This window comes from Gastrolobium bilobum, unplaced genomic scaffold, assembly GCF_033153095.1.
Source record: "Gastrolobium bilobum isolate Gb01-03AN ecotype WA unplaced genomic scaffold, APGP_CSIRO_Gbil_v1 utg14970, whole genome shotgun sequence".
In the NCBI taxonomy this organism is placed as follows: domain Eukaryota; kingdom Viridiplantae; phylum Streptophyta; class Magnoliopsida; order Fabales; family Fabaceae; genus Gastrolobium; species Gastrolobium bilobum.
The window spans coordinates 538,157-548,751 of record NW_026899194.1 but is presented as its reverse complement, the minus strand read 5'-3'; the positions used below and the strand labels follow the sequence as shown (position 1 = coordinate 548,751).

Below are 10,595 nucleotides of genomic sequence, written 5' to 3'. Positions count from 1 at the left end.
CAAGATTTAAATAGGAAAAAACAAAGGGCAAACAAAAAACATAAAACCCAAAAAAAAGATAAACATTGGTCTCACCCCAAAAGAAAGCATAGGAATGGATCATTTACAAGAACAAAAAAGAACCCAACTTTGTTATGCTTGCTATCTATCTGGTCAAATATCTGTAACCACAGACACCAATTTGCAATCCCCGTGAATTATAATTGAAATTAATAAAGCCAAAAATTTGTGTATATTGACAACATCATAACACAACAAAGTATTCGGATTGTACCAAAATGGTGGAGCGACAAACCTCGTTCTAATGGGACCTAAATGTGTCACCAACAGTGCAAAGAATGGGTCCTCAAAATGTAAACTAACTGAAAGACAAAACAAAAAAGGGTAACCAAAATGGTCCCAACATAAAAGAGAGAGAGAGAGGAATGAAAGCAAAAAATGGTACCTTGACAAAAATGGTGGGTAACGGTGGCAGTCTGGTGGTTTGTCCGAGAAAAGGCAACTTCAATGAAAGCTTCACCCAAATGACGGTGTCCGGCGACGGGTAACAAAGACGTCGAAGGGAAGGATGGACGTGGGTAATGAAGACGGACAGACAGAGGTACCAATGTTGATGGTTCGTCGGTGAAAGTGAGACTGAGAGCGATGAAAAGGAGGAAGTGAGAGCTGGTGAAAGGGATGAGGTGAAAGTAAAAATGAAAGAACCACTTTTTTAACCTAACACCAAACTTGCGCCGAAAAATAATCCAAACCCGTCGCAGAATTTGAAGCAATGTCGTTTCATATTTGCGAGGGAGTTTACATTTTTCCCCTTGTAGGGCACTCATTAATAACCATTAATGATGATTCAATCACAAAACCGTTCACAATTGCGAGGGATTTTACGTTTCCCTCGCAAAAGTTCACCTACATATTTATATTTCATATTTTCAAAATTCTCAAAATCATTAAAATCATTCGCAATTGCAAGGGATTTTACATTTCCCTAGCAAAATTGTTCACAATTTTGAGGGATTTTAAATTTTCCTCGCAAAAGTGTGCCTATATATATAAATTTCATATTTTGAAAATTCTAAAAATCATTGAAATCGTTCACAATTGAGAGGGATTTTACTGTTTATAAATGCCTGATAAAGAAGTTTTTTAGGAGGACACTGACTAATTTTGAGGACAATCCAACGGTTAAGGAAAAATATATTCCCTTTGAACCTCACTACCCGAAAAAGAGCAGGAATACTGACAACCTCCGTTTGTAATTGCACGAATCCCTCTTGAGAGCTCTAATCAACAAACTGTCAGTTAGATATATAGTATAATGAGTGTAACCCTTACTTAAAGTTTTTTGGCATTATCCAACGATGGACTTAAGAGAAAACCTTCTCTCAAGATCGCTGCCTACAACAAAGTCCTGCACACAAACCACTTCGATGTTATAGATCTCCAACCAGAAAAGCCACCGTTGGATATGAAGAATGATGAGTTAGGAATATACCAAAAAAATCTCAGCTCGATCAGACGGTAGATGAAGGAGATATTGAAGAATGATCAAAGATTGCTCATTCCTCTATTCTCCTGTGAATTTTCTGAAATTGTTCTCTCTCTACTTTCTCTTGTGGTGACTGATTTCCACACTCCCTTGTCTTCAAAATTCAACTCAAACATATTCAAAATGGCTGCTGAACATCTTGAATTGGGAACCCTAACTTTCCTTATTGGACTGGACTTGACTTTTAATTAAGTGGTTAAAGCCCAACTGAAATAAAATGGCCTTGAAGGTCGTAGACATGTGAGGATGAAATTTTTTTTTTTCAAAAGCGGAAACACACATGCCAATCAAGATATGTACTTTAGGACGTAATGATATACCTTGTTCGTGATTAAAACTCCAAGGTGATCAATGTAAGGTTTGAAAGGGTTCAAACCCTCTAATATTGATCCACACCACCCTACGTCAAGATGCAAGAACCCTTCTTGAAAAGCCACCAATTAAACACCACAAAGAAGGCTGGCTAGGCGTTCAATAGAAGAAGGAGGAGGCAAGGTTAATGTGTTTAGATGAGTGAAATTTTCAGCTTAAAACTTCACAAAAGTGGCGCATGGAATTGATGAGAAGTGGCTAGGATATTCTTCAAAACTCTCTTAAGAAAAACCTAACAAAAGGATGACCAAAGGAGATGAGAAAGTCTAAGCATTCAAGTCAGATTTTTCTCTTAAAAATCTGATCAAAATGGCGCACACCAAGGGAGAAAAAGGTGGAGTTGTTGCAATTCAAATTTTCCCAACAACCTATCTTTTAATCCTCATGAGACTAGGTCTAAACCTTGTCAAAATTCTGACCTAATGACCATCATATGGCCAGCCATATGGTGCGCCCCTTTGGTCCACAATGCAGTGCAAATACATTGAGTAGTTGCATTCAATTTTGAACCAACTTACTCACTTATTCTCTCAACCAACCAAATCTGATTTGGAGCTTATTTGGTTGACTAAATGACACTCATAACAACCCAAATCAGCTCCCCAAACAACCTTGGATGATACTCAAATATCTCCTCTTGATACTAGGGATTTGTTCCAACAATATCTTATCTTATCCTTTTGTTATGAAACAACTTTTCATAGCCAATTCAAATTCGAATTCAAACATTTAAATTCAAACGTTCAAACATTTAAATTCAAAATTCAAATTCTAAATTTAAATTCTCAATTTAAGTATTTGATAATTAATTTAACTAATTAAATTAATTAATAATGTCTTGGACCATCCAAGCCCAGTACAATTACCATGCGCCCTTTCCCTCTTAGGTGGGCTTTCAAACTTCTTCGTAGGCTAACAACCTTTATTAGGCCCAATACCTTTAATGCTATATCATCAAGACAATAAGGTGTTAGTGTGTGACTCATTAGGCCCAACATAGCCACTGACATAAATGGGCTTGGGCCCAACAAGCCCACAACCCATTTAATGACAACACAGAGCACTAGCAATGCTTTGTTGCCCCAGAGCTAGTTAGGTTAATGACATGATCATCCTATTACATATATTTGGTTACTGTATGTATTTCCTTTCGTCTCTGTTACCTTCCCTTTAAACCTAAGGTAAGCTTTAATTCGAAATAAGGAATCTTCAATTTACTAACTCTAAAGGCAGATCATCTCATGATCTCTTTTACTATGCATAGATTCCTGAGTCCTGTAAATGTCATCTCGATTTTTCCGATTTACAGATAACCTAATCCCTTACAGAGATTTGACGAATTCCTTCAGCTTATCACCCTAGGCATGTGCTCTTTCAGGACATGCCAAAAAGTATACCTATGAGTCTCCATGTTTCAGGCAGACGAGGTATACAATCAAAACATGCCTTCTAGAACACAGTCTAGGTGACAACTTATGGTCTAAGGAAAGACATACCCAAATATTAAGAGACTGCTCTAATGATACTTTTGTAAGATTTCCTTATAGAGTCTCTTTGTGGGTCTGTTCAATGAGAGCTATACCCTTATAGGTCCACCCACGACTTTAGCTAAGACATCTCCATATCTGTAGCTCATGAGGTCTTTACCTTGTATCCGAATACAAGTAGATAAGTCGTGCTAGTCTTACCTGAGATTACTGATCCTCATTCTCAGTGTCTCTAGACTAGGAACATAAAATTAGGAATAAACATCTGGTATCCTTAAATCCTCATGATCGTGATCTCATCACAGATACTCAAGAGATACCTATTTTATTCCAAGGGGTTTATCCAGTTACTCATATAATATATTAACAATAATATTGAGACAAAATATGAAACAGGATAAAGAGTGCTTATTATTTATTTGCGACAATATAAAAAGGTCCACATATGTCCTAATCTAATCAAAAGATTGTCTCTAGGACATCCATATACTAACACCAACTACCAAGACCAGTGCCTTTTCTAGTGGCACCGGAAGCATGTGTCACTTTTCATTCATTTGTACATTGATGGTGATGAGGATGGCTGGAACGTGTCTCTTTCAGACGTTTTTCTCTGCTTCTCACTTTTTATTCATTTGTACACACACCTTAAATTTCCACAGTTTTATATCTCCTAAGATTAGTTGACATAGGCACTACTATCACTACACGCACTCAATGTTTGCCATAAAGGATGTGGCGACGCATTCAATGACTTTTTCTCATACACATATTGCATATCTTCTATATAGTCTTCTCCTACCTATAATGACATCTTCCCAATTTATGCTTTTTTCCCTTTTAAATTTGACTTATATGTTATTTTTGAATTTTGTGAGGGAATGTATTCCTTCGCAAATAAAATCGTAGCAAATTTCGACGCAAATTGCCAAGGAAATTATGAAATTTCAGTCGCAATTTTTGCTCCTAGGGTTTGCGAGGGAACTTCCGTCGTAAATATTTTCCATTGCGAGCTTCCGTCACAAACTTTTGCAATATACGAGGGTTTCCAGTAATCACACCAACCCTCGTGAAATAACATTAGATTCTCACAAATATTTCTCAACCAACTAAACACACACTCAGTAAATTTAATCATAATTTCTCAGAAAAATTTAATCCTACCAAACACCTTTTAATAACATTCAAACAAAAATATATTTTTCACTACATTCCAGTAATATTTATTTTTTGGATCAATAAAAAAATTTATATTACCAAACATCCCTTAAATATACATCAAAACTTAAAGCATAAAGAATTTATTCTAATGAATTTTTTCGATGTCACCCCACGACATATAAACTTTGTGGTCCCTATATGATAAAATAACATTAAAAGGACACGGAGCAGTGAACACCGTACTCTGTGTGTTTGGTTTGGCAAGTGAATAAGAAAATAGACCAACCAAGCATCTTTCTTTCCCACGCGACGCGTATACTTGGGCCATGATAAAAATTACTTTTTTTAAAAGTTTAAACAAACGACCTACTAGAACCCTCTTCCAACCGTGGATACTCCTCCGCGTTCAAAAATCGATGGCCAAAAGTTTTCTTCTAAAAAACTTGTTTTATTATTTTTTAATGCTTTTTTAAAAATATCTGTCTTAAAATGCATATTCTGTAATAAAAAGAAAATTTATCATAGATACAGAATACAAAAGTACATAGATTAAAAAACTATATTCTAAGCATAAATAGATAATGGGAAAAAACACACATGACAAAAAGTTAACGATCATAAAAAGAAGCATAAAACCCGTGAGATTCACATGCACAATTAATTACTATTATTATTATTTATTTATTTTAAGATACTAGCAGTTACTATATGCATCATAAAGAGTTACTGGGTGTAAAGTATAGTTTTATTTTTTATTTTTACATTTTTTATAATCTAGTGAGAAATTTTTCTCTGCAGTTGTTATAAGGAAAAAATATGTGTCATTTTAAAAGATATAAAATTGTGTCATTTTAAGAGAGAAAAAAATAGATAAAAGAGGAAAGAGAGTTGACAAAAAGAATAAAAGTGTGGGTCTCACCTCTTTGTGAAAGTGAAAGGGTATAAGTTGTGTCATCTAAAAGGATAAATATTTTTCCCTAGTTATAATATGGAAAAAGTGTTTGTGACGTAACAATTTTTTTTTGTCCATTCTCTCCTAGGGACGTGTAAAATAACCAAAAAACTGAACCGAACCGAACCGCCCTTAAAATAATCGATTTTTAAAAACCAATTTATGAACCTAACCGGTTTTAAAGAACCAGTTCATGAACCGAACCGGTTTTTAGAACCAGTTTAAGAACCGAACCATTTTGAACCGAACCATTTCCGAACCGAACTGTTTTCAAACCGAACCAAATTGATTTTATAACTTTATTTTTTAATTTTTTTCTTTTCACAAGAGGATCGACCCGAACCATTTCCGAACAGAACCGAACCGTTTCCAACGGAACCGAACCATTTAAACCAAGGGGAAGGATATTGTAACAATCAAGTTGTGTTACTACCATGTTACTATCAATCAATCTCACTGTTAGATCGATTATGTTGATCTAACGGTTATATTTATTTCCATCTTTGTATGGTTATGATTTCCCAAATTTAAAGTGAAAGCATTAAATATGATAAATAATAACCATACAAAGGTGAAAATAAATATAAAGTATTAAATTTGAAAAATCATGACCATACAAAGATGAAAATAAATATAACCGTTGGATCAACATAATCGGTCTAACGGTGAGATTGATTGATAGTAACATGGTAGTAACACAACTTAGTTGTTACAATATCCTTCCCTTTAAACCAATTCAGTTCAGTTTTTTAAAAAATCCAGTTCGGTTCGACCCATGCACATCCCTACTCTCTCTCATAATTTATCTTTTTCTCTCACTTAAAATAACACAATTTTACATCCTTTAAAATAAGATATATTTTTCCCATATAATATATAATAAATTGAGTTAAAAAAATAGAAGGTCCAACCCCAATTTCACTCAATATATGCTCCTTCGAGTAAGTTACACGTAAAAAACATGGAAACTTCCCAAAACAAAAAATAAAACAAACAAAGAATTTAGAGAGCATAAATAGCAACTCAAACCGTAACTCACTTTCTCACTTTGTATATTTACACGGCCACCGTAGATGGCGGCGGAATCAGAGAACTGCTGCTCGTGCTGTTTCGGGTTCATAATCACGATGGGCCTCACGGCCCTATTCTTGTGGCTGAGCATGCGAGTGGACGAGCCCAAATGCTACATCGACTACATTTACGTTCCTGCCCTCAACAAAACCCTCAATTCCCCTCAAAACTCTACCCTCCTCTTCACCCTCAAGCTCGTCAACGGCAACAAGGACAAGGGCATCAAATACGACGCCGTTCTCCTCCGCTTCAAGATCTTCCTCGATTCCAACACCACCCGCTACGTCGGCAACGCCACCGTCCCGGAGTTCTACCAGGGCCACCAGAAAAAGGCCTCAAAGCCCAGTTCCCTCCTCGCCGCCGGAAACTTGACGTCGACGGTGGACGGGAAGGTGTACTTCCGGGTGGATTTTGCTACGGCGGTGAAGTATAAGATCCTGGTGTGGTACACGAAACGGCACCGTTTATGGGGAGGGGCAAATGTGGAAATTGACAATTCTGGTGTGCACCGAAAACCCATCAGGCTCGGGAACTTCCCAGAAAGGATCGAGTCCGGCGCACCCAAACTCTGTGGACGCTATCGTGCGCTTCTTCCATTTTTCGTCGCTGTCTTACTCGTGCTTAATGCTCATGGGTTTACTTGACTTTACCAGTGTATTCTTGTATTTTTAATTAGGGCTTTATTAATCTCATGTGACATAAGAGAGCTCATGTGACATAAGAGAAGCTCTCTTATATCATAGAGATAGTTACGAGTGGAATCCACTCACTTAAAGAAAAAAAAAAACAACACGAAAGTCGATGTATGTGTAGGAGGAAAAATACTCTCCTACATCATAAGATAATATTTTCCCTTTTAATTATTATTATTTATTCAATTGGAGGTTGCTTTTTCTTTGTTAAAACCAAGGTTGTCAAACTCGCGATTTTACGTAAAATCGTGAGGGGATAGTAAAATCGTAAATCGTAAAATCGCCACGAATCGTAAGTTTTTACTTTTAAAAATATATAATAAATATAATAATATCCAACTAACATTATAAATAAAAAGACACAAACTCATAACAAAAAATTTAGAGACTAAGTGCTTAGAGTACAAAGTTCATCAAATTCTCAAAGTTAGCATCGTCGTCGTCATCTCCCACGGCAACTTGTCCTTGTTCTTCAACCATTTCTTCTACTTCCAAGTTTACAACCATGTTTTCTCCACTTTGGATTCCCACCATGTTTTCTTCAATTTGAGTTTCTAAATCCAAGTTTTCCTCTTGTTCTTCATCCAAACCCAAGTCTCCTTCCATGTTAGTTTCATTTTCATCTTCAACAACCCAATCTTCATCCGATGGAAGATCCTCAAGATCATGGATAAGAGGTTTTCTATTATTTTTCTTCTTGGCCAATTTTCTATTAACCATCACAAAAACAACATCATTCAATTTTTTCGTGGTCAGTCGGTTTCTTCTCTTTGTGTGAACCTAAACAAATAAAAAGCAATTATTAGAAAATTCTAATTTTTAAATTAACATGCATTTCAGAATTTAAAAATTCAGTATTTATAAGATCTTACCCTTTCAAAGGCACTCCAATTCATTTAATGGCATGCCTTATTTCCACCCTGTATCACTCCGATTTCCAGGAGCATTTTTAGCCTTTTGTTTCCTAGTAATAGGTGCAGACACAACACTAGCTGAACTACTAACACCGGCAGCACCACTTGAAGCCATTAACTGATAATTTGATGAAAAAAATATCATTCAAGCAAAAAAAAAAAAAAAAGCAGCACCAACAGTCCAACACCACCATGAATCAATAACATTAACATCAAAAGAAAGTCCAAGCAATTGCAATAGCAAAAGAGAAAAAACAGCACCATGTCAAAATGATAAAAAAACAGAACCATGCCACTACCACCATTACTAATAGCAAAAGAGAAATAACAAGATAAAAAAACAGAACCACGCCACATAAAAAAAACAGCACCTCCACGGTGCTCCAGTCGCCGGTCGGGTCGTCGATCTTCAGCCGTTGCAGGTGGCAGTGTCGTGTGATGGTGGGGGAAGGAAGATGATTGTTTGCCCTTTCTCTTGCAAACGCGCGATGGGGATTAGGGTTTATTTTTGATAGAAAATAGCTATTGAGTAAACTGGGTTGGGCCAAATCGATTTTTTGTCCAATTTTTTTTTTTTGCCATCACTGCCCATGAATCGCTAACTTGTCCCAAATCGTACGAGTTTGCGATTTTGCACAGTAAAATCGCGATTTTAACGAGTTTACTCAGAATTTCGATTTTACTACCGATTTAACTCGCCAAACAAAGTAAACTCGTAAAATCGTACGATTTTACGAGTTAACTCGCGATTTTGATAACCATGGTTAAAACAATATCTTGATTTCCGTGTGAAAAAAAATTAATTTGTTGCTTTTTAAATAAAAAATTACGAATTTATGGTTATTTTGAAAATAATTACATATTTATTGCACAATATCATGTTCAATTTGGGCGTCACCAATCACGCCTAAATTAGACCTCACTCAAGAGGCACGCCTAATTTAAGTGTTACTCATCAGGTGTTGACACGTGTCATATTTTTTTTTTCAAAAATAAGTTAACAATTTAATCGTAAAATTTCTGATTCCGGATCTTATTGGATTGGCACGAAAACCTAAGCTTAGAACGGTGTTCTTTATTGGCTTTCTCCCTCTAGGGGAAATCAGACTGCCTTTCATTTTTCAAATCATTCAATCAACCCGTAGCTTAATTCTCCAATCTTATCTAAGTTAATGTGGAACTCTGCCCTGTCCAAAATTATAATTTTTGACTCAGGTATTTAAATTAGATAATTCTTTTTTTGATTCCACATAACTTTTCGAGATTCACGCAATAAGATTTGATTTGACATATTTTATTTCTCACAAACACAATTTAAATTTGCAAGAATGGTATTATAAGACAGTTAAACCCAGAAGCCTCTGAGTTCTAGGTTTATGATTTAATATAAAAAAATAAATAAAGATTTGGTTTGTGATTTAAATTAAAAATAAAAATAAAAATTATTATTAAAAAGAAAAACAAAATAAAGATTTGATTTGTGATTTAAACTCAAAAATTAATTTGAAAAATCTGTATTAATAAAGGAAATAATTAAATAAATATTCTAAATCTCTAATGAAGAAGGATTTTATTTTTGAAGAATATTCATAAGCTATCATTAATTTCAGACCACGAATTATAACTCAGAAGCTTATAGCATTAATCATTAATTTCAAAAATAAAATCCTTCTTCATTAGAAATTTAGAATATTTATTTAATTATTTCCTTTATTAATACATATTTTTCAAATTGATTTTTGAGTTTAAATCACAAATCAAATTTTTATTTATTTTTTTATATTAAATCACAAACTCGGAACTCAGAGGCGTCTGGGTTTAACCGCTCTTATAATATTATTTTTGCAAATTTAAATTGTGTTTGTGAGAAATAAAATATGTCAAATGAGATGTCATTGCGTAGATCTCGAAAAGTTATGTGAAATCAAAAAAAGAATTACCTGATTTGGATACCTGAGTCAAAAGTTATGACCTTAAGAAGTTTCACGATTAAATTGTTAATTTTTTTTTTTGGAAAAAAAATTGTGACACGTGTCAACACCTGATGAGTGACACCTAAATTCGGCGTGATTGACTCTTGAGTGATGCCCAATGTAACGCCTGACAACTTGCAAGGATCAACGACTGTCCCCACACGCTAACACGAGACTTTTCAGCGTGCTTTGTCCTCACTCGCACACTTCTCGGGAAAACTTCCCAGAAAGTCACCCATCCCAGAATTGCTCCAAGTCAAGCACGCTTAACTATGGAGTTCTTCCGTCTTGGGCTACCGAAAAGTATATGCATCTTGTTAGTATAGGTGGTACTAATTAATTCTTAGAAGTCATTCCTAATTGTATCGTCCCATACCAGCACAGTCTCTGGAATTCCTCTATTTCGGGTGTTGATTCGATTCATTCA

At 35.2% G+C, this 10,595-nt stretch overlaps 1 protein-coding gene across 1 annotated transcript; it reads left to right on the top strand.

Annotated features, from left to right (window-relative positions):
- Positions 1–6,438: 6,438 nt before the first annotated feature.
- LOC133288125 (protein NDR1-like) lies at positions 6,439–7,462 on the top strand. Its single transcript, XM_061485824.1, has one exon. It carries the CDS (start codon positions 6,592–6,594, stop codon positions 7,231–7,233), a length of 642 nt encoding a protein of 213 aa, XP_061341808.1. The 5' UTR covers positions 6,439–6,591; the 3' UTR covers positions 7,234–7,462.
- Positions 7,463–10,595: the final 3,133 nt, after the last annotated feature.

Coding starts and splice junctions, on each gene's coding strand:
- LOC133288125 (XM_061485824.1), top strand. CDS start 6,592: ATGGCGGCGGAATCAGAGAACTGCTGCTCGTGCTGTTTCGGGTTCATA.